Source organism: Leptonotus elevatus, chromosome 4, assembly GCF_054856555.1.
Source record: "Leptonotus elevatus isolate MCC_2025b chromosome 4, RoL_Lele_1.0, whole genome shotgun sequence".
Taxonomy (NCBI): Eukaryota; Metazoa; Chordata; class Actinopteri; order Syngnathiformes; family Syngnathidae; genus Leptonotus; species Leptonotus elevatus.
Genome location: NC_141242.1, coordinates 8,388,034 through 8,413,834, shown reverse-complemented (window position 1 = coordinate 8,413,834; position 25,801 = coordinate 8,388,034). Strand labels below are relative to the sequence as shown.

Genomic DNA, 25,801 nt, shown 5'->3' with positions numbered 1-25,801 from the left:
AATGTAGCCGACCACCACAAAGGCACAAGAATTGATTCCAAATGCTTGTATCCTATCGTCTTCATCTGCTTATCACAGCACACTCCATGTTAAAAAACACACACATCCGTCTTTCATCATCCTCCCTCCGCTGCGTTGCGTAACGACCATTAACGAAAGCAAACCCATTTTGCGATTGTCTTTTTCCCATTAGGCAAAAAGGTGCATTTGACAATTTAGCCAGGCTGTCAACATGAAAATAAAGGCGGCTAGAAAGGGCGCAGCCTTTGTTGACATCCTTGAAAGGCTTTTGTGTGAGTGTGTATGTTGTTCTCTCCAGAGGCGAGCCAGCTTTCTCTCCTGCTTTCGAGTTTAGTGCTGCAAAATTAATGCTTGAAAAGATGAGAGCATTGCAGATAGCGAGAAAGGCTCCGTCGGTGCTTTTAGCATCGGCGAGTCAACTGAATGCTCACACAGCTCCGATGCGACTCGTTCTTATGTCTCATTACTTAAGTGAACAATTAGTCGGCGGCTTACGACTGTAATGAGGACAACAATCTCCCGCGCTTGTGCTCATGAGTCCTTTCCCCAGCGCAGTGCACAGTGGAGCACATAAGCTCTTGCAGACTGGGATGTTCCAAAAATGATCCCTCACGCATGCTATCGTCTGTGACGCACTCTCCAGAGCATTGTTATGCGTGGGGTCGAAGGTCACTGTTTGCAGTTGCGTTGCAGGCCTGAATGATTTCTCACATCGGAATGTAGTAAAATGGCATTTTCAAACTCTGGAAATAATCATACTGTATATTAAAAAATTAAATTAAAAAAAGCATAATAAATTGTCATTCCAACGTTGAGTACAAATAAATAAATCACAATTCGATTTTTTTTGTTTCTAAATCGATCAGACTCAGCCAAAGTAAGAACAATTGTGGTTGTTTATTTTCAAGTGTTTTCTCATATTGAAAGGAGTTTTTATTAACTCATTCACTGCCATTGACGGCTATAGACGTCAAAAATTCATTTAAATTATTTCTATTAGTTTAACATTTTTTTCCACTTTTGCTAACAAGAGTATGAAAACCTAGGATTTTTTTGGGGTGTAAATTTAGAACATAAAATTTGCGATTAATCGTTAGTTAACTGGAGAAGTCATGTGATTAATTACAATTTTAAAAAAATTATCGCCTGACAGGCCTAATTTTAAAAAATATATTAAAAATTACATTATAAATTATTATTTATATAATTATAAATGTACAATAAAAAAATGAAATGAAAATATATATTTTTTAACTAATAGAAATAGTTCACACGGATTTTTGACGTCTATAGTCGTCAATGGCAGTGAATTAGTTAATCAAACCCCTTAAAAAAAATTTGGGTTATCTCATGTTTTTTATATGTTATAGTGGACGTCAGGATAGTATGGCTGTAACGTGTTGTAAATTTACCAAGCTTATATGTAACATTTTTAACATGAAAATCATGCAAATCAAACTTGCGATTGTGATTAGTTAGCTTAGATCCAATTATGAACCAAAAGTGTTGATATCATCCAAATAATGCGTTTTTATTAGTTTAGACATGCCATGTCCACTGCTAACCTCGCCAGCCAGATTGATAATTGTGATTCAATCGACTTCACTAGGCAGACCCGTTCGGAAAAGGCGGTACTTGCTGTACAATACTTCGAGCTGATTGGACGATGCGGCATCTTGGCATATTTGTTTTGACCAATAAAGGCAACAGATGAAAATTTCATCTTTACCAGATAAAAAAGCACGAAACTCTTCTCGCTGTTCAAATTCAACAAGGAAACGGTGAGTAATTCTGCGAGAACATAATTAATTGCCGCATCCATACTTTGCGAGTACATTCGAATGTATTTAAATGAGTTTGAACGTGCTATCAAATACATTCAAACATACTTGCGAGTAAGTTTGAGCGTACTTGTAGGTTAAATGCTACAAACATAGCATATTTTCCCATAATGCCACGGGGTATTGGCTTACGCATGCGCAACTAATAACCCATGGTATTATGGGAAAATATGCAATATTTGTAGCATTTAGCCTACAAATACATTCGAACCGCTGATCTGAATATATGACTGGATAGCCGATAGTCCGTGCAAGCCGTTGAAGTCACAGGGTGGCCATCTTGCTCCTCCCATCTCGCGAGCAGACTACTGTATAAACTATAAGGTATACGTACAAATGAGACATATACAGCTCGTAATACTTAACAGGATCATGTGACTGATCAAGGTATTCCAAACCGGAATTTTCACTTGGCAGATGTGGGAAGTGACAGGCCACTGTGATTGTATGGCTTTTTGACCTGAGCTTGACAAAAGGAAGTGCATGCAGCACAAGACATCACAAAACGATGACGCAAAGAGCCTGAGGTCACCCAGCACAGTGGTGTACAAATATAGAAATGCTGAAACGGGGATACCCGAAGCAACTGACAGCAGAGCTCGCTCAGCATACTTGATAAGAAAGTAAATAAGCAGGGAAAATACTTCAATACATTCAATACAACTTTGATTTAAAAAAAATAATTATATTTACATTTGCCTTTGTTTTATAATTGTATGCAGCTGTAAAGCACTATGAATTTGCCTTGTGTATGAATTGTGATTTCAACATAAACTTGCCCTGCTTATATCCCAAATAAAAGAAAACATTTATTTATTATTTTTTTTCTCATATATAATACGTTAAACTACAGCATGAACAATATTACAAGTTCAGTACCTTTGTATGACTTTTTCTTATTTTATTCTCAGATACGGGGGATTTGTACCGCTCCACAAAGACGATTCATTACGGTTTTCCAAAAGATTCAAGAATGGTTCAATTTGAAAGTGGAACGATTCAATTCGGTTTGACTGATTTGGTTCAATATATGATGCAATTATTATTTTGTTGTCATTTTACATACATTGGAAATAACTTGTCAGGACTGTAAAAGTGTTGTTTCCTTCTAACTTAACTAACGTGTTCCCAAAAAACATATACATACGTTCTATTTTAGACGTTTTAAGTGTCCCAAAGACGTATTTATAATTTTTTTTAAATGTTTTTTTTTAATGCTAAAGCATACAGAAGACTTTGATGCAGGCTCTCAACTGCAAAGAACGGTTAAAGAAATAGTAGTTATGACACAAATGGCCAGCAAGTGGCAGCAGAGCAAAAGAGATCAACCAGGGTCATGTTGAAAAAAAAAGGCTCTAGTAGTTCTAAATAGATTTGTGAATAATGATGAAACTTAGCTATATTCTAATGCTAATTGCTGCAAAACGGAAACAGATAGAAATATACTTTTTATTTCCTGATGAAAAAAGAGACTCTAATCTTTCTTTTGGAATGTTCTATATTTTTATAGCAATACAACACAGTATTCTGTGGGCCTTGCAAAATCAGTCAAAATCCAGTAAAACGGGAGTGAAGGGGATTGCTTCAGTGAAAATGGCTGGGAGTGAATGAGTTAAATATCTCCAATAAAAGAAGATTCAATACATATCTCGATATGTAATAAATTGGAACGATTCAAATGAGTCCGCTTCGATGCACTTGCATCTTTCAAATAAAAAAACTATAATAAAAAAAATAATTCCGGTTCTAACCAGTTTTTGTTACACCCCAATCAGATTCGGTAATACTGAAAACAACTCAAGCAACTTTTTTGATGGATCACTGTAAGAATAGTTAGAATAGTAGATAGTTTTGTCATACTGTACTTTTAGTTTGTTCAATATAAAATTGTATTTTATAGTAATATACAATATATGTTTGATACATATTGTCTGTAAAAAATCTGATATTGCATGTTTTTTTTGTATGCTAACTGGCAATTTCTCACAGGCAAGTATGACATTCTGTAATATTTGTACAGGACATTTTTTTTCATCCTGTCCCTTGCGAACTGAACTGATTTTAAAAGTCTCATAAAATGATGACATTCAATATTTGAGTGTTATTATAACTTCTTGTACTATATTTCTTTTTCTCCAAGTAGCTCCTTTGGAACAAAAACTGATGAACTGTGGAAAAAGAAGTTATTCTTAGCTGACAAATTCCCGCAGTAATTCCTCATCTGGCCCACCTTTTTCTAATAAAAGATCTTGTCACTACCAGTTTGCTGTGGGAATTGGCTAAAATTAGGCAATAGAGTGGACGCTGCAGAGGAGTACTCTCGGATGACGTTATTGCCATGCTGGCTTATCCTGCTCTTAACGCAAAGACATGACAGAGAGAGGGAGTGGATGCGTAGTAGGAGGGATGAGGCCTTCACTGGCAGATGTCTGTTGACATTGGACAAAATGATGAAGAAACATCTTAGCTAATGGTTGAGTCATCATAACGGAGAGGCAAAAAAAAAGAGTTCTTGAAAATTACACAAATGAGCAATATTGACGTCAGAGGGGGAAAACAGAGGGAGTGATACTTGAAAATTGTGGAAAAAAAAGGGTGCAGCAAAGAAAAGAATCACACTAATGGAAGCCCGGGCGGGGTTTGTTCCACTTGGATAATGATCTCTCTTCTGGGTCTTTTCTGGCGTTTTCAACACTATGTCAAATTACAGCCTCTTCGATGTGAAGAGGCGACAAAATCTGCCAGCGCAACAATCAGAGTGTGTTGTAGACAATGAGGCAGAGATAAATGGAGAAGGGCAACAGTGAGGAAGGGGCAGGAGGCGGAGTTGTTGTTGTGAGAGGAAATATGACTCTGCGTTGCAGTGCAGCCGGTGCGTGTGCCAGGGTGGGGATGTGTGTGTGTGTGATTATGTCAGAGTGTGTGGGAGATAGAGAGGGAGTGGACACATGAACTGAAAGGGAAGGAAGCGGAGGGTAAGAAAAATATTGAGGCAAAAACATGAGAGGTGAGAACAGCAGGCGAGCTGGCTAAATGTAAAGAGACGAGGTAACACGCCGTACTGACGATCTTGAAATGGACATTTAGCTTTGTTAAAGCTAAGTCTCAATTATTGTCATGACACAGATTTGGAAGTAGTAAATTCCACACTTGATCACCTGTTACTGGAACATATAATAGCAGTGAACCAGCCTGTACACGTTTCATGTTGCTAGTGCTAGTTAGCATCAGTGCTCATGTTATTGTTGAGTGTTGCGCGTGCTACGCGTTAGCTACACGTCTAGACAGTGTTCATTTACTAATAAACATGTCAAGCGGAACCTGTCAATGTTAGCGTATTGTGAGACCACTTTTTTTTCACAATTTGAATGGGCTTGCGACTTATACTCAGTTACGATTTGTATAGATTAAAATCAAGAGCTTGGACTCGTAATCAAAATACCCATTTCCTAATAATTTTCGCACCGGCAAACTAGAATCCTGCGACGAAAGGCATACAAGAAGAAAATTGGAAATAATGAGAAGAAGAAAGACGAAAAAGAAGAAGATGACGAAGTATCCATAACAACAAGGATTTACTATTTACAGCATAAAAAGGTGCAATAATCGACCAGGATTCTACCTTTGGCCACAATGCGACGTAGGATTCTAGTTAAGATAAGCCATTTTAAACTAAAAAGAAAAACGTTTCTGTAGTTAGTTGCGGAATTTTCGAATCAAACCGGAACGGGGATTTTTGGTGTGAGTCCGAACACGATTCTCGGTTCTTGGGTTCAGTTTATACATCCATCCATCCATTTATCCACCACTTTCTCTCTCTCTCTCTCTCTCTCTCTCTATATATATATATATATGAATACTTTTTTGTCTTCCCTTTGCTCTCAGTCAGTTGACCCCTGACCCCAATACATGACAAATAAATCAACGGAAAGATGTTTTTCGGTAATTTTCAAACTTAAGACATGCTTGGAGATCAGCCAGAGTGCCGCTACAGATTGTGTTCAATATTCCACGCTTCTGTAACAGATTGAGTAGATAAGCTTCTTTCCTTTTGAAAGGTACCTTTGTTGGTAAATTCTCATTTACTGATGTTCTAGTCATGACATTGGCTTAATATAAAGTGCACAACTGCAAGGAGAGCAAACCAAAACATTTTTTTTTTAAAAAGTTGTTTACAACTACTTTAACTCTTTGACTGCCATAAACGTTATAAAACGTTTAGCATAAACCTAGGGAAGGGCGCCGAGGACGTTAAAAGACGTCCCCTATGTTTTTTTTTTTTTTTTTTTCAAAAACGGGTGCAGGAAAGCCTTGGGCAGCTGTGCTGAAAGTATCAGGCAGATCTGATTAGTAAAAGACTCGTTTTGGCCCCTAGAGGGCAGCGATGACTCTCTTTGCACAAGGTTGGATGGGCCGCCCACCGTGGGCGTCAGTAGAAGACGTGAGGCGGAGCTAGAGTGTTGAGGAGACAATGGCTGGTTCAAGCCATTGTGGCTTGACCAAGCAACCGGTTGCAAGCAACTCACGCTTGAGCATTTTTTTCAAAGACGGAAAGCATCAATCAATACTAAAAAGCGCATTGATGTCGACGATGATGATGACTCCGAGCTTGACGCCAAAGTTGGAAGCCTTGACGCGACTCCTATGACACGTAGTAAGCCTCACCGGCTAAGCGCGGCTAGCGCTGCTAAGGCCGGAAAACGCGCACAATAGCCGGCCGGGTACTTCTACACAATCGGACATTCGATCGGCCGATGGAGAGTTGGCATCGACCAATGCAGATTGATGATGATGATGATGATGACTCCGAGCTTGACGCCAAAGTTGGAAGCCTTGACGCGACTGTTACTATCACGTAGTAAGCCTCACCGGCTAAGCGCGGCTAGCGCGGCTAGCGCTGCTAAGGCCGGAAAACGCGCACAATAGCCGGCCGGGTACTTCTACACAATCGGACATTCGATCGGGCGATGGAGAGTTGGCATCGACCAATGCAGATTGATGATGATGATGATGATGACTCCGAGCTTGACGCCAAAGTTGGAAGCCTTGACGCAACTGCTATGATTACGTAGTAAGCCTCACCGGCTAAGCGCGGCTACCGCTGCTAACGCCGGAGCTGCACAAGCGGACATTCGATCGGACAATGAAGAGTACCCAGAGTCCAATGCATATTCATCGGAGGAGCGGGTACAGTCTGATCACGGAGAAGACACTGTTTCTGGACTACGATGCCACCATGAATGGAGTGGATAAAATGGATCAGAACATCTCCTACCACCCGGTATAGCAACTGAAGGACACGGGGAAGCGAGACGTAACGAAACCGTAGCATGATCCTGATATTAGACTTGATGACACACTGCAGTATATACTTACTATTCCCCGGAAAAAAACGACCTGCAAGAAAGTGGCGCACGCGAAGAGGCAATCTGTTGTGCAAATGCTGTTGCGTCTCCTTGCACGCAGGAGAGTGTTACAAAAAGAAAAACTGTCGTTGAAACATCCACATATTTGTAAATAGCACCACAGTTGCACACATTTGTAAATAGTTTGCCAAATTGTTGTCAAATTGTTACACTGTTGAATGTAAATAAACGTATTTTGCTATCAAAAAACACTTTTTCATTCTTGGTGGTAGTGTTTTATAGAAGTAAAGCACTATTTAGGTGTTTGTGGCATCATTCATGGACAAAAAGAAGTGTCAAATTCACTAGAATGCATGAAATAATATCGTTTCACTAAAAGCTTGATTTCTCCGTATTTTGGTCCAAAACAGGCGAAATTGGATCAAACTAACCATTTTCTATTGTTGATTACTAAAGAACGGAATAAGGTAGAAACAAACTCTTTTTTTCTGATGAAAGATGAAAGTCCAATCTTTCATTTGGTAGTTTCCATAGTCCAAACAGAACATTTTCTGTGGACCTTGAAAGATCAGTCAAAATGCTTAAATCGGCTGGCACTGACGGCATCCCTTTTCTGAAAACGTCTGGCAGTCAAAGAGTTAAAGCAAAATCCCTTTTCTCTTCCTCTAAAGTTGTCTGTTGCAACTATTTGTTCCATGCCCGAGCGTCTGCTGCTTCGTGAGTGTCAGTGGGATACTGTTCTCCCCGGGAAGGAGAGGCTAATGGGAGTGTGCTGATGTGAGCAGAGTGCAAACTCTGATGAGTAGCTAACACCCCTCGGGGAACCCTTCAGTGACTGCAGGGCGCCCGCCATTTATAAACATTAGACGACCCACACTTACACAAGAATAAAAAAAAAAAGAAAAGAAAAATAACTTGACTGGATGTTCTTACGAAGCTTAACTTCATCTTCTAAGATTAGTCATTAAGTTGTCTGCTCAGACAGCCGCAAATTACAGTACATTTTCCGACTCGATATATTAAACAGTCTGTCACACTGTCTGGCAACTTTATTTTCTCGTCGACCCATGTGGTACTCGTAAATGTTTGCTAATGTGCTACTGCGTTAAAATGCCCTCTCTCATGTTGTTATTCACTGCCGTTGACGGCTATAGACGTCAAAAATTAATTTGAACTATTTCTATTAGTTTAACAATTTTTTTCCACTTTTGTTAACAAGAGCATGAAAACCTAGAATTATTTTTATCGTACATTTAGAACAGATATAAAATTTGTGATTTGTGTTACAGTGAGTTAACTCGTGAAGTCGTGATTAATTACGATAAAAAAATGTAATCGCCTGACGTCCCTAATTTTTAATAATCTTTTCTTTTTTCTTTTAAATCGTGTCAGGCGATTTAAATTGTTGATGGTAATTAACTGCATGACTTAGTTAACTCACGACTAATCACAAATGTTATTTCTGTTGTTTTTTTTCTAGGTTTTCATACAAAGTGGATTCTTTTTTTTTTTAACTAATAGAAATAGCTCAAATTAATTTTGGACGTTTATAGCCGTCAATGGCAGTGAATGAGATAAACCACATTGACTGTAAATAGTACATATTTGGCTGGACGTACACTTTGGGGCTTCATGCTCAATTCTAATTTGGTGCCAAAATCAGGTTCCAATTTTAAGTGCTTACTATGCTACAGTCTTACCTGCACGTAAAGTAGGTTGAGCTGGACGGGGTCCCGCGAGTCCACATTCTGGTCTGAATAGAAGAACTTGCGTCGAAGCAGCAGTGTCTCGCTTTCCTCCACCCCTTGTTCTCTGAAGGTCCTGCTGTGGTCCAGCCAGTTCACTGCCCGATCAATACACATTGTGTTGACCCACACACTCATATAATAAGATGCTCACACAACCAACATGGTATATGAGAGGAGTATAATGAGGGTGGAATTAACCAGGTATAGACACTAGGGGTGGGAATCTTTGACTTTCTCATGATTTGATTCTGATTTTTGGGTCTGCTTTTCAATTTAGAATTGATTTTTGATTCAAAATGATTTGATTGACAATCATTTCTGCTTCATTATATGGATGTGCAAAGAATTGTGATGATCTACTCCAGTCTGCTTTGCAAGACAAGTTTTAACTCATTTGCTCCCAAAAACGTATAAAAACGTTCTATTTTAGATATTACCATGCTCCCAAAGACATATTTATACGTTTTAAAGCTGTTTCTTTTAAATGGTTGAGCATAAAGAAGGCATTGATCGTGGCAGCAGAGTATAAGAGATCAACCAGGGCCATGTTGCAAAAAGCTCTTTCACCATTGTTTTAAACAGCTATTTTCTAATGCCAATTGCTGCAAAAGAGAAACATATACAAATATACTTTTTTTTCCTGATGAAAGAAGAGACTCTAATCTTTTGTTTGGTAGGTTCCATGTTTTTATAGCAATAGAACACAATATTCTGTGGGCCTTGTAAAATCAGTAAAAATCCAGTAAAACAGCCGGGAGCGAAGGGAGATGCTTCACTGAAAATGGCTGGGAGTGAATGAGTTAATTGTAAGGAAAGAGCCTTTTTCCACAAAAACAGCATGTGGACCACAACTGCTATTCTGTAGCGAGCAATACATTTTCTAGCTTTTATAGTATAAAATAAAAATAAAAATAAATCAATTTTGGGATATTTTATATCAATTCTGAATCGTACTAAATGAGAATCTTGATTCTTATGTGAATCTATTTTTTTTGGCACACTAATAGATACACCATCTAAAATGGATAATCCTCTGAATTAGTATTGAGAATGTCAAAATATTTTTCAGGGTGCAAATTTTTTTCCCCAGCGGAAATTAAAGCAAACTTTGAGCGATTTATATTGTGTGCTGCATGTTTTGTAATTGGCATTTTCTTGAAAAGATAAGCCGTTTATTTCACTAAATTGAAATTAAGGATTGCGAGTACCGATACCCTGTATCGTTATCAAGCTGACACGCAGCCTTATTTCAAGATATCGATTGGTACTGGTGACGGCGGGGGATTGTGGCAATTTTATGATGAGGAACTAGAAATTTTCCATGCAATTTTAAGAAAAAATGCTTAGAATTTTATGTATCAAAGGTACAAGTGGAATCAGTACTTGATATGGGTATCAGTGGCTGCTCAAGATTTGAGTACTTAATAAAAAAAAAAAGTGGTATCAAACAACCCCAATTGAAATTGAAAAGATTCAAGCCAAAGCATGTACAAATCATGGCGCTCAGTCTACATAGGCAAAAGTATTGGGACACCTGTCAATTACATGAATTGGGATGAGCCTTTATTCATTTATTTGATATCGTCTTCAACACCAAGCAGCATATAACATGTATTGGTATGATGAAAAACCTTGGAAGGTTTTTGCACCCTTGACTTCAATGAGAACATACAGAAATACACTCGATAGATAGCTGAATAACTGAATGTCGACTTGACGGATGGAAATTGGATCCGAGATCCTGATGTAGTGCAACGATCCCATTGAATAAGGACGATACTTACAATCATCATCTGTATGCAACTTGGCTTTGAGTTTCTCCATCTTCCTCTCGTCTCGCAGTAACAGAGGTCGGTCCTTTTTCAGCGTTCCCAAACCGTCCTCCTTCTTGTCCTCCGACACCTCCTGAATGAGTGAGTACTCCTCATAGTTGGTGATTCCTGAAAGCGGGAAGTAAGTCAGGAGGATTCTCAGAGGAGGAGATGGAAAAAATATCTGGTCTATTTGTTTTTTTTCCCCATTTCTCAGTGTTTTTTTTTTCTCCCAATGAAGTACAATAACGTGCGCATGAAATAGTAATTTAGCCACACAAAGTTATGAAGCCACTGCTGCAAGGTAGCGGTGGCTGTGTACTGGACAATTGGGTGCAGCTTCACTCGAAACAGTAAGTGTTAAAGTTACATTATAGACAGTGATAGTTATGATTTCATTTTCTTTTGGCCTCGGGATGAGCTACAAAGACGTTCTGAAAATGATGCTGTTGCAAGAATCTGTATTGCCAAGGGGTCTTTACTACTGACAACCAGGTTGCTTTAACAGCAACAGCCTTAAAGACATCGCATACTAGGGGAATGTACAGACTTGGTTTGCAGAGGAGGCAACAAATGTGCGCACGGAGGGAAATGAGAACATCATCTTAATTGATTTAAATTGCTCTCTCTTTTTTTAACATGCAGCTTGGGGACTGAAGGAGAATCAGTCCAAAAAGAAAAGAAAAGAAAAAAGCTAGGCTCGAACAGGATTTCAACAAGCTTTCGGCCCCATCATAGCGGAAGGAGAGCGGGAAATGATTCCATCATGCTATGATTATTTAAATGCATCTATTCTCTTTCTTTACCGCTTATCCTGAATAGCGTCACAGATTGAGAATTTTTTTTTCACCATGTAGAACCCACTACTGTTAGCCCCAAGGACAATATGAGTAGCCCAGGGGTCTGTTCTTAAAAATAGCTGGACAGAGATGGGACACTATCACATAAAAAGAATGTTAATATTTATTCATGTATTTGCTTAAACTTTACTTGGTACATGTTTCTTTATGTACCAAATATTCTACATTTTGTTTAAAAATAAAATAGATTATTTTTCCACATATTTCAAATAATAATAATATTTTTGCTGACTTAGAATCGGAATTGCAACACACTAGCATTTCACATGCACTTTTTTATTTCTATTTTTTTTTACAAATTTCGTGGCCTCAAATTTTACATTTGGTATTCACAAATTAGCATTTTGTACACACGTTATATCTATAATTGTCTTCCCATGTCATCATGTCTGGGGCGCCATTTTTAACACAGGACATTGAACTCTACACTGACATTTTCCAATATTGCCAAATCCTCTGTGAACCTGATAGCAACACATTGTAATTAAAAATGACAAGAGAAGGGAAAGAAAAGTTGTCCAGGCCATAGGAGAAATACTTCATCTTCTCCGTGTGATAAACGGTACCCATTTTCCAAACAAGAGGCGATAAGGACTTTTTCCAGTTTCGCGAAAACACTTTTACTACTTAACAAATGCTGCTGTCCGAGTATAGACTGAACAACACATGATAAAACACTGCATGTGCTAACTGCTACGCGTAGGACTAAAAATAAAATAGATCATGAATAAATTAAGTGTTGGACGAGAGTCAAAAAAGATTCTTATTAACCGCACGAGGAGAAGACAATCACTCACCTATTCGACTGCAGATGGTGACAAGCAGCTCGCCGACCGTTTTGGAGTCGTCCACCATGATGGTCTTCACCGCGCCATCAAGCATTTTGATCTTCTGCGGTCTTTGTTTCTTCTTGTATTCCAAAATATCCTGTGATGCAAAAGAGCAAATGTTTCTCAGCAGAGGAACGGGCATGGCACGCTGTAAAATTGTAAATCACATTAACAGATTCACGAGCAGATGACAGTTCTCCACCTCACGCTGCACTACTTAATCTTACTCCGTTTCGTAGCATGTAGTAATCCAGGGTTCTTCCAGACTCCAGCCAGATTCCTTTCCTGGGATCATCGTCAGACAGGAAAAGACCATAATCGGAAGCTGGAGCACAGCGCAAATCCAAACAATGAAGGTACGTGCAGATACGAATTAAACATCCATCATTACATTTGGATCGACTCAATTGTATGCTCACCTTGTCCGGACTGGGCTTCTGGGACGCGTTCACGGATGATCCTGCAGGCGTCGTACACGGGCGTGGACGGCTCAAATTGCATCGTCTTTACCACGTTGCATTGGCGCACGCAGATCTTTAGTGACAAAGCCACCATCTTGGAGGGTATAATGGCCGTGCTGACCTACAACACCTAAAACACAGAGGGGGACATTTTTACAATGGAGGCCTACACTAAAAAAAATTATTAAATACCAGCATTTCACAATAATTAACACTTATTATTTGCTGCAATTAATTTCCCTGTAATATCCCAATGAATACCTGTATAAACTACAGCATACTTGGATTTTATAGCATTTATCTGTTATAGTAAAATCCCGCAGTAAAAAAAAAACAACCTGTTATAGCGCAACAAGGTCTGTAATATCACAGCAACACAGTAATAATGCAAGGATTTCCACAGCATTCAACAGTATTATTACAGTATAAAAGTTTTCGTCACATGGCGTACCAATCTCGGCACTGAACCTGAAGACGCCATTTGCCTTTTCTCTGAGAGAACGACAAAGGCGCTTCCTCCAAAAGTGTCAACACGATCATATTTGGAAGTTTCTTGCGTGATTTATGAAACATAAATCAACGACAAAACCGCTTCCCGCCCCTTCCGATAGAGCTTATTGGACCTTAGATCGGAAAAAATATGTATGGTCAGTGAATGAGGGTAGAAATATTATCTTTTGGCCCCGTTTGAGACAGGAAATCTAAATATGTTGTTAATGAATTTAAAACATACATTTTAAAGGGATACTAGACTAATTTAGCTATTTCCAGCAGTAAAAAGTTAATATTTTGTTCAGGATTAATTTGATAACTTCATTATTTTTCATGTACAATTAACACATTTTTTTTCCACCAGTGCTGAGGAAGTAGATAACGACCAATAATGGCTCAGTTTGCTGATCAAACCCAGAAAACCGGTGAGCAGTGATTGGTCGTTATCTATTTTCACAGCACAGGTGATGTCATCTTTAGTCGACAGCAAGTGGAAAAATTAGTTTTTAACTCATTTGCTCCCAAAAACGTATAAAAAAGTTATATTTTAAATATTGCCATGGTCCCAAAACCGTATATTTATATATTATTTTTAATGTTTTTTTTTTTTAAATTCTAGAGCATACAGAAGGCTTTGATGCAGCCTCTGAACTGAAGAGAATGTTTAAAGCAATGATAGTTATTACAGAAACGACCAGCAGGTGGCAGCAGAGCAAAAAGAGATCAACCAGGACTATGTTGCAAAATGATCTTTTTAAACATATTTGTGAATAATGATGAAACTATAACTATATTCTAATGCTAATTGGTGCAAAACTGAAACAGATAGAAATATACTTTCCTGATGAAAGAAAATACTCTAATCTTTTTTTTGGTAGGTTCCATGTTTTTATAGCAATAGAACACAATATTCCGTGGGCCTTGCAAAATCAGTCAAAATCCAGTCAAACAGCCGGGAGCAAAGGGGGTTGCTTCACTGAAAATGGCTGGGAGTGAATGAGGTAAGGGTAATGATTGGACATGAAAAATAAAAATAAAGTATACATAGTACTTTTGACTGCTGAAAATGTCTCAATGAGTCAAGTATAAAGTAAAATAAGTCATACTTTTTGGTAAAACCGTCGAGATAAAAAGCTTTTAAAGAAAACGTCATTAGAAAAACTTTGCATTGTAAGTTACCGTTACAGTATACAGTTGTGCTTTTACAACAATGTATTGTAAATAACAGATATGAAATTACAGGAAATTGCTGTGAGTACATTTCACAGTATATTGCTATAATCCTTACTGTGAAAGTCATGCAAAATGTATCCAATTATATACTGTAAAAACAGCGAAAATGTTTGCAGTGAACTTTTTTCCGTTGAGGTGCATTCACCACAAATACGGTATAACCACATAAGCTAAATATATAGCACATCAGCTTGTGAGAGAGATTTAGTTAATCGATTATTACCGGTATACTGTATAAACCCTCGTGTTTGTTTTCTTAAGTGCGCCCAGATTACATTTATTTGCACATAAACAACCCAAGGGAAACAATAAATCATTACAGGTATGCCCCTCTGGGAAATTTAATTTGCGTTGTGCACCTCCATTCGCCTCACCCCACCATGTGCATGTACAAGTAGCCCAAACAAGGTACATCACATTACAGATAAACTTTCAGCTGGGAAAATAAGGGAAAACCTTTATAATATGTATAAGAATAACCGGAACAAAAACAAAGAAAATGACATTCCTCCACCAGCAGCACATCATTATTTGCGGCTAGCCTGCTCACTACGCCGCAAGCGAGACTTCACTGCGAGACAAATTAGTGGGTGTTTTGTCACATTCTGCAACACAGGTCAAGCGGCTCAGGGCTTCAGAGACTTATATGGGCAAATCAGGCTGGGGGGGCAAGGGGGGGGGGGGGGATGCGGGATGTACGTTTTCTCCTTGGCCATCTTTACCTTAAGCCTCTTAAGCCCCATGCACTAAAATACTGGTTATTATAAATATCCTAAGCAGAAAATTGTTGTAGTTAAGTTTTAAGTTAAGTTTATGACTCCCATAATAGCAGTCAACATATGGGGAGGAAATTTAAACAGCGGTTTATTCATTTACCAAGTTTTGGATCACTTTGCTTTGTGCTCTCATGTAGTTTTGTTATTACTGTAGAAGTCAACAAGTAAATAATTTGGGTATCATGCAATATGTTTCATGTTTATATAATCTTCAGACGGAAGGGCGAAAAAAAATGAACCTGACATGATCTCAGCCACAGTTCATCAAGGAAGCTTTCTGGAAAATCTGGAAAGTCAATTTTCCATAATGATGAAGTTGTGAATGAGGCTGTCGTGTCGTGGTTCCTCCCCAACAAACCCACTTCTTTATTTCAAAGTAGGAAAAGACAACTGCAAAGAAAGAGAAGGTAATGGCACTGCGTGAGCTCGCCTTTTCACAGGATTGCCAAGAGGCCCCGCAGAGTTTTTGTCGCATGCGGCGCTGCCACGGACACTCCACCTGGGAAGCAGCATTCGTCTCAGAATGAAAACGCAACATGGCCGTGCGCCCGGGATTACATACATTATCACACAAAAACGCACAAATTCTCTTCCTGGTCAAACATACTCTACTGTAGACCAATTCTTATGAGACCTGCCTTTACTGATCAGCAAGGTTCCTTGTGATTGCATCCATTTAAGTTTACTGCACCGTGGGGGCGTTTGCGGATGATGTTGTCAGCATCATCCGTCACTTCAGCCAGCGAAATCACATGATGAAACCTTGGACGATAATTAGAATTCCTAAGCAAATTCAAGTGGGAGAACATTTTTTCACCAGCGTCCTGCTGTAAACACTGTAATACAGAAAAGTACATGTTCAAGCAGGGGTAGCAATTTTCATCTATTAATTTTCTACTGCTTATTCTTGGTGGGTTACAGTCGGATCACAGATCACATCTGACAGTGGGAAGGAGGTTGGGTCCACCCAGGACTGGTCGCCAGTCAGTCGCAGGGCACATATTGACATGCATTCCCACTCACATTCTGACTACAGGCTTTTATGAACTGAACACAGGATTCAACATTATCGACATGACTGCCAGGCTTCCGAAAGTTGATCTGGGCCAGTAAAAATTTCACAATAAATATGATAAAATACTTTTTTTTTTTTTTAATAATATTTTTCATTTTTAGATTTCATACTCAATATTTTAAGTTTTATCCACGACTCAGTTTAAATCCTTCCATAAGGAATGCCTTGAACAAGACACAAATCCCACAAAATATCAAATGTTAAATGATACCATACAATAACATGCAAAAAAAAAAAAAAAGTAACTACCCAGAAGTAGCATTTCTTTAAGGGCTTGAAAAGTATTAACCCCTTGAGACCCATAGATGGTCCCAGTGGATATTACATATTTGCATGTCTAAGCCAATGAAACGCATAATTTGGATGATGTCAAAACTTCTGGTTCATGATTGGATCTTAACTAACCAATCACAATCGCAAGTTGATTTGCATGAGGTTCATGTTGAAAATGTTGCATATAAGCTTGGTAAGTTTACAACACATTACAGCCATATTATCATGGCGTCCACTATAACAACTAAAAACATGAGATAACCCCCCACATTTTTTCACATGTTGTTATTATGTGGGAAAAGAGTCAAAATCAGCAACACACAAAAAAAGTCACGATATTGTAAAAAAAAAAAAGGAAAGAAAAGTGCACAAAATTGTGTTTTTGTTAGGGATGGATGATTTCCAATACCAGGTATTGGTATACCGATACCAGCCTTACTTTAAGGTACCGGTACCCTTTTGTGGCTATTTTACAATCAGGAATTCAAAATGAGAATAATAGAAAATCGTCATAAATTTCCCAATGGTATTTTTGAGGTCTTTCTTTAGTTATCTGTCATTGTATTTTTGGAGAAATTTTATGTACTAGTGGTATCTGTATTTGGAATTGATTTCAAGAGTTGAATACTTGTACGGGTATCGTTCTGAAGAAAAGGTATCAAAGTATCATGTATCATGAATACACAGGGCCAGTGCCAATTCTTGTTCTGGCATTTGAAATTTAATTTGTTCTTTTTTTTTATTCACCAATTAAACTAAATTAATTATGTAAACATTTACACAACAATGTTGAAAGGTACAACTCACACAGAGCCAATGACATTGCCATTTTCTCCAGAGCGATAATGATGTCATCAAAACATCAATGATGAGCCATTTTCAGGCTACAAAATTCTGAATGAACAGCTAAGATATTTGTAGCTTTAGGAGGTGTCGAAACCATTGGAGAAAAAAAAAAATCTGTTTTAAAAAATGCTGTTGCGTTAACGTTTCCGAAAATAGCAAAGATCACCTTGCTGAGAACCGGGAAACACAGAAGCCATCTGGAGAGAGAAGAGCTCTAATGACTGTGGTATCAGCAGTAGCGCGAAGCCTGATTACCCCACCAGTTAATCACCCTACAGACAAGGAAGTGGCTCGACAGAACATTTAAACCTCTTCTTAGTCTCGGCCTTGCTCACGCTTTATGCGAGACTTGTTGGCTTGTTATGTCCAGAATCGTGCGCATATGGATGGAAATAAGTCCTTCAAGGACACACTGTGTGTCATCAGAGTACTATACAGAAAGCCAGTATAGCTCTTGGCATGAAAAGATGGAAGGTTGTGGGAGGATATGTCCTTTAAACATGACTGAATTTTAACTCATTCACTGCCACTGACGGCTATAGGCGTCAAAAATTCATCTGAACAATTTCTATTAGTTTAACTTTTTTTTTTAGTTAATTACATTTTTTATAAAAACCTAGAAAAAAATGTATTGTATATTTTTAACAGATATAAAAATTTGTGATAAACTGTCATGCAATTAATTATGATTACAAATTTTAATCGTCTAACTAATTTTTTATATATTTTTTTAATTAGGGGCGTCAAGTTTTCATACTCTTGTTAACAAAAGTGGGATTTTTTTTTTAATTTATAGAAATAGTTCAAATGAATTTTTGACGTCTATAGCCGTGAATGGCAGTGACTCCAACGAGTAGTGCAAAATGATCTCTCCAATTTCAATCCATTACGCAACAAAGGGGTATTTGCAAAATTCATTAAGCATAATAAGATTACATTATTACTAGTTCAAACAAATCTTGCCATTCAATTATATACAATTTAATGAGCTACAATGGCTACAGAAAAAATTCAGTTTTACAAAGATAATAGCAGGTTTTGATTGACACATTCTGAGACGTGTGAGATGTGTGGATGCAAGAAAGATTGGTGTGAACGCCAGTCAAATGACAAGGATTCACATCATTCCGGTTGTGTGCAAAAAAAAAAAAAAAAGGTTTGATAAAAGCAAGAGTATTCAACTGTTGAGTAGTCACCAATGCCGATACAAAGCACCGACACCACTAGTACCTATGTAACGACCGACGTATCCCAATATAGCATTTTTCTTTCAAATGACATGAAATTAATGGCAATTTTCTATTCTTCTCATTTCTACCTCCTGATTGTAAAACAGTCACAAGAGAGTGGCTTATACTGCTATCAGCTGCTGCCACGAGTACTGGGGTACCAACCCATACCCCTCCCTAAAAATATGATATAAGTATTTTATTCAGTTGTATTATTTAAGTGTTGTATACGATTGAATGATTTACTATTTAGTGAATGAGCATTGAAATGCAATCAGGTGTGTAGTGTATAATGTGACAATTGCCTGAAAATGTAATAACATTTGCACTTAACTCGATAAAATGTTTTAACAAAATCCAATAATGTCATAATTTCACCAATAATGGATGCTGATTGATATTGTAGTAACATTTTTAATTTTCAGGTAAAACTTGACAGACAATGTAATATCTATGATCTACATTTACATCTTAGACTGTTAAATACATTCACAGAAAAAAAATGTAGTGTTAAAGTTTTGGTGTTAAATGTTTCAGAGTTGATTTCAACCGCTAAAGTTTATTTTGACTGATTTGAATGGAGGTCAGTGTTGGAAGTTAATTTAATAATGTAATACGTTTTGGGCAAAAACGTTATTACAGTATCAGTCAGTTGCTTTTTTAAATTACATTATTGATTTTTAATACATTTTTAATTGAGTTAAGTGCACATTTGATGACATTTTTTAGGTGTTATTACATTTTCATGAAATTGTTACATTATAGGGTGCTACATGGTGTTTCTAATATTGCGTAAATACTGCTCATTTGATTTCATTGAAAATGTACCTAACTCGGTTAGTGTAGTTATTCTGTACTGTTACATGATTTTCAAGGTCATCCAGAGATCACAGGAGACACAGTATTGATTGAGCAGTAAACAAGTACCACTAGTACTTTTAATACATGAAATGTCCTACTCCCCCCAAAAATGGCAGATAATTTTAAAGAAAGACACATCCCAATATAGCATTTTTTAAATGAATGGTTATTTTGACATATTGACGGCTATAGATGTAAAAAAATAATTTGAACAATTTCTATTAGTTTACATTTTTTTCCACTTTTGTTAACAAGAGTATGAAAACCTAGAAGAAAATATTGTACATTTAGAAAAGACATAAAATGTGTGATTAATCGTGAGTTAACTATTGAAGTCATGCAATTAATTCCAATAAAAAAAAAAATTGCGCGTGACGCGATTTAAAAAAAGAAAAGATTATTATAAATTAGGGGCATCAGGCGATTAAAATTTTTAATTGTTATTAATCACATGACTTCACTAGTTAACTCACGATTAATCACAAAAGTTATCTCTGTTCGAAATGTACAATAAAAAAAATTCTAGGTTTTCATACTCTTGTTAACAAAAGTGGATTTTTTTTTAAACTAATAGAAATAGTTCAAATGAATTTTTGACGTCTATAGCCGTCAATGGCAGTGCATGAGTTAATTTCAGTTCATGATCGTTGCAAGACCTTGAAATAAGGCCCGGTATTGGCTTGATATGATAACTGATGTTGGTATTCCCCAATCCCTAGTTTCAGTTTTACAGGCTTTTTTTGTGTGCATGCTATACTAAATGTCAATGTCATCAATTGACTAAATGCAATCCCAATCTCAGCATCTCTCCAGAATGTTGCCAGCACAGCAGTCTCACAGCTACTGATAATATGTTAATAGGGTAAACTGCTCCTAGCCTTCTTTTCGTTTTTCTTTTGCTTCGTTTTAACACCCTGACTGACATGGAGCCCAACAAGGGCCTTTTATCCCTGTCCGATTGAAGGCAAGGTCAGCTTCCTGCACGCCTACTGTGCGTCCCCTGAGGCCGAGACGTCTTTACAGGAAAAGAAAGTCCGCTGGTGAGTCACATGGCTGCTGAAAAGCTTTGCTTACTTTATGTATAGTTCTTGTTTTGCTTGCCGTAAAAAAATAGTTTGCATTAGCAAGTCATGTCAAGGTTAGGTGTGTTATTTTGAACCGATCTGCTTCTAAGTTTAACGACCTTTTTAACGAGCTATCTTTTATTTATTTTTTTAAGCACTTTAGAAAGGGTCCCATAATTGTATGCAACACTTTGTGTTTTAATCAGCTACCATAAATATATCTTAATTACGAGCGCAAGGCATGCTTGATTTACGGCAAATAAATAGCAAATCATTATGCACGTATTTAACAGCTCCAACCTTAATCTATGTAAGTAGCACATGAGTCCGCAGAGACGTTATTCTGTCAACTTGTCTTTAACACATTAATAAGATCAGGAGGAGTTTATTGTGGCACATTGGTGAAAAATTGAAACCTTTGCATGCGGCAGTGTACGCAATTATTACAGTGGATGATTATCACTGTTCGTTTTTTTTGCGGCGATCAATGCAGAGCGGCAAGTGCTGGCAAACGTATCTTTGTGGAAATTGAGTTCTTCCCTGGAAATTGCAATGAGTGTTTAGTTGCTATGGGAAACAGATCTGGCTAAGAGGTTATGCCACAGAAACAGGTTGCGCTTTTTTAAAACAATCCTATTGATTACACGGGCAAACAATCAGCTCTAACAATCAATCAAAGGCTTTTTCCTCCATCATTCTTCATCCATGTACGTTATGTAAATTAATGAGCTCTTGCTACAGTAAGCAAAATTCATCATTGGGCAGAAATAGGAATTAGCTCCTATTAGTCAAAAACATTTGTGACAATATGTTCTATGCAGCCCCACTAGTCTAAATACGGTAGCCTATTCTGGTTAATATTGTGTTAGTGGAATATTAGTTATGCAGTAAAATCTAGCATTTTTTAAATCAATATCATTTTGCCACTTGCTGTCGAGTGAAAATGACATCACAGTTGCTCAGGGCTTAGGCAACGACCAATCACAGCTCAGCTTCAGAAAACAGGTGAGCTGTGATTGGTCGTTGCCTGAGACCCGAGCAACTGTGATGTCATCTTCAGCCGACAGCAAGTAGCAAAATGGCCGCCCCCTGAGGTGGATAAAAATGGCTGGACACACATATTCCACAAATGTAATATTAATCAGAATGTCATGTTTAGACCAGTGAGGTCATATATAGCATATTATTGTCAAGAAATGTTTAAGCTTCACTTCCACCTTAATTCAAGGTTTTGGACGCATAGTAGAACCTCAAAAGTGGAACATCTCCGACCACGTTTGAATTACTGTCAGACTTTAAATATGGTGCGTTCGTCATGCACTGAAGTCTCGACATCTGTGCCGGGAAGGCAGGCACTTGGAGACCAACCAATCTATTTAAAATGTTCTTAAAATATTCCCTAAAAGTTTCTAATAGGGAATAATGATCCTTGAATGTATACATTTCCAGTGGGAAAAACGGTTGCACAATCTGAACAAGCAGCATCCCAGAACAGCGTGCTCAATCTTCCACTGTATATTCAGACACTTGAATCAATTCTGCATTAAAATGACATCTTTTGACACCAACTGGTTTCTGGTGCTATGACTGCACCACTGCTTTGCTCCTGGGCGCCACACTCTGCTGTAATTCAATTTAAAGGGTGAAGATACGGTCAGAAATTATGAATGTCGCCCTTGTCATGGGGAAGGAGAGTGCAGCTCGTCTTACACTAAAAATATCCAGCAAAGTGGAGCATCCCCGAAGCAGCAGCGGCCTTTCAAAAGCATTCACAACGCAGTCGTTACAATGAATGTGACTGTTTCTCTCTTGTGGCATTGACTAATATGGAACAGCAGATAAAATCATTTGTATTGATTCTAGTACTAACATCTTCGAGCGGGATAGATATCAAATACGATAATAAACGGCACGCACAACAAAGAGATTGCTATTATTGAAGCTGTCCAGCTGTCTTACGAGACACGGCATGGTTCAATTTGCAGCGGCCCTAATTCCGAGATTTTGACAAATGGGCTACCAAATTGCTGGCGATAGAGAATGTTCCTTGAGGATGAACGCTCCGCCCAGCTGCTGCCTGTGGTAGTCCTCACAAATCTTGAATCACAAACAGTATCAATTAGAGATCACGATATGAAGCTCACAATACGATAGTCATCGCGATAATGTGGGAGGTTGGCGGTATAAAAAAGCTCATGGTATTTTATAAAAAAAAGCTCATATTGACATGCGTAAATGACCTACAATCAATAACACTTAATATTGAGGCACTGACTTGCTAATTCACACACACACTGTGAATCGAGTCAATTTGTGGAGGATCTCAAACGTGTTATGGCATGGATGGCCAAAAACATGCTTAATTCAAATTAAACTGCATGAATAAACTAACCACCAGAGGTTGCTGATACTGCACAAATGGAATGCTGCTTTTAATGTCATGACACGACAATACTATGGCAATTTTAACATCGCGATATCCCGATATTGCCGTTATCGCTACATCTTTACATATCAATACACAGTCAGACACCCCGTTTAAATGCACGTGAGTGCTTCTATTGTTAAACTTTTAGTAGACCTACAAACATCCACTGAAATATTTATTTGCCGTTACTTTGAAGTGATGACAGTTCATTTGAATGTTAATAAAGTAAAGAATAATAACAATCGTGATTCTCAAGTAACGAGACCGCCATTGCTGGTTAGCTTGCATTTTTATTAGTGCTGTCAAAGTTAAAGCGTTAACTGATGAATTAATCACAAAAAAGTATGGCATTAATCATGAATTAGCGCAGATTAATCTCACTATTAATTTTTACCATAGATTATCCTTTAGCGCGACAGCGGATGGCTACGTTTAAGGTAGCACAGGTTGTGTTTGAGCAATAAACATAATTTTATGCATTAAAGTAAAGCATTTAATAAATGTTTGCGTATCACATTTAGAATATTTGTTCATGTCCAAATATTGGGGTAATTTTTTTCCATTTAAAATTATGGAAGTAATTAACTGATTAGAAAAAGAGCCGGATGAGCGTGTGCAGTGAATGCAAACATTTTGAAGACATCCTCATATCATTAAATGTCAAAAGAATTAACACATAGTGCTCTTCAAATTTGGCGGGACAAAAATGTTGATTAAAAAAAAAACTTTTTTATTAAGCGATTAATGGTGATCAATAGAAATTCCAAGATGTGATTAATCTGATTTAAAAATGTAATCGTTTGACAGCTCTAATCTTGATTAACCACTTTGCAAAGCAAATGCAGCCATGACACGCTAAAGCTAACGTTAGCCCCACCCCTAAATTTCATTCATTAGCAAATTATCATAAATTTCCAATAAACACGGCAGCGATTTACATGACTTGATACTCATAGAAAATCATTTTACGTAGCATTTTTTCACAAATGCCGCCTTGCGGTTCCAAATATTGCAAATACCAAAAACCACCGCACTGGCGTGGTCACGCAGTCCCTCAGTTTGGCTCAGTAGGGGTTTGTAAACGTTTCCAGAATATTAGTCTTATTACGTATGGATTCAGATCAGCTTTCAACACCACATAATACAATAATCACATTTGAAAATAATTACCTGAATCAAACTTCAGGTCATAAGGTTTGGGCCTAGCAGTCTTCGTACTTCACGGTATACAATCATCGAAAACGCTACATGCATCAAAATTTGCTAAATAAACACACCAAGCCCACTTTCGAGAATAATAATGTTGGACTTCTCAAAGAAACAACATGGAGATTCAATTTACATAAAGCAGACCATTCTCTGCAAAATCTAATTAAAACAAAACAAAACACTTCACTGCCATGTTACTCAAGCTGGATGTGAGACACAAGCAATTTCCGGGTGATGCCGGCAATACATATATGCAATAATTAAAATGCTACAGACAGAGCATGGAAAGATTAAAGGCTTTCAAGAGAGGATTGTGAATACTTGATGGTAATGAATGCAAGAATAGACGAGTAAAAGGCAGACCCAGTCACTCTTGCTCACGAGCAATTTTCAGCCTGTTTATAGCAGAATTGAGTGGGATTTTATTAAAAAAAAAAGAAAAAAAAGAAAAGAATGCAATTCAATTATTGGTAATGGTAAATGTGGAAAGTTTGCCTGCCATGTTGGTAGTGTTAGTATGGGATTATTATTTTTTTTTTTAAATGTATACCACTAAATATTTCTATAAAAGGACTTTCAGTCCATAAATGTGAAACAATTAAATACAAATATGTGCTGAGTTTACTGAGTGTGTCTTCTTGTACCACGTGACGACACATTTTTACGCTGCTGTGTAAACTTGTTCATTAGACACAAGACAGGCCTTGTGTTGGAAACATCCTAAACCGTAAATATGATTTCCAATTACCTAAATTCTTCTGCTGTTTTTAGATCCCTGATAGTCTTTTTTTGCTTTAAAAGATCATTCATGCAATACAATTTTTGTACTTTTTCAATGGAAGGTCGCAAAAATCCATCAAGCAAAAGCAATGACATATTATTGTTTGTATTTTGTAATTAATTTAATAAACAGCTACAGCATAACAGCTTTCTGTTAAAGGTGATAAAGCAAATAGTTTTTCAAGATTTTGGCGTGCCGTCGGCCCTGTATCCTACTAGAGTAGATCCGCCCCTGCACTGCACAAAACAATCAGAACAAAACAAGAGCAAAAGAACCTGACCATTTTTTTAAACAATGACTTGATGATCATGAATTTAATAAAAAGTGGAACAAACTGTTTTTGCTTCAAAAAAAGAATTATTTACTCAGCACGGTGTTTTGAAGAGAAACTGTGATATTATTTTTTAAAAAGCTATATAGTATGGATGGGAAACTGCAGCCCCTGACCACATTCTGAGTACCCCCCTTAACTCATTTCTAATTTATTATTTTTAACCCAACCCCCAAAATTCTTCAGAAAATGCTGATAAACATCCAGTTTTTGCTATTCTTGTGGATCTGTGTCAAATGGCAATTTTATGCCGCAAAACGCTGAA

The 25,801-nt window shown here is 37.5% G+C and overlaps 1 protein-coding gene across 3 annotated transcripts in view; it reads right to left on the bottom strand.

Annotated features, from left to right (window-relative positions):
* tln2b (talin 2b) overlaps window positions 1-25,801 on the bottom strand; it is a 116,499-nt gene that overhangs the window by 60,967 nt on the left and 29,731 nt on the right. For all 3 annotated transcript variants that reach the window (XM_086072883.1, XM_086072885.1, XM_086072884.1), the window contains exons 2-6: window positions 12,897-13,068; window positions 12,705-12,802; window positions 12,445-12,574; window positions 10,761-10,916; window positions 8,929-9,071 (exon numbers count right to left, since the gene is read on the bottom strand). In XM_086072883.1, the coding sequence (XP_085929009.1) occupies window positions 8,929-9,071; window positions 10,761-10,916; window positions 12,445-12,574; window positions 12,705-12,802; window positions 12,897-13,032 (663 nt within the window). In that variant the 5' untranslated portion in view covers window positions 13,033-13,068. The remainder of the gene's footprint in view (window positions 1-8,928; window positions 9,072-10,760; window positions 10,917-12,444; window positions 12,575-12,704; window positions 12,803-12,896; window positions 13,069-25,801) is intronic.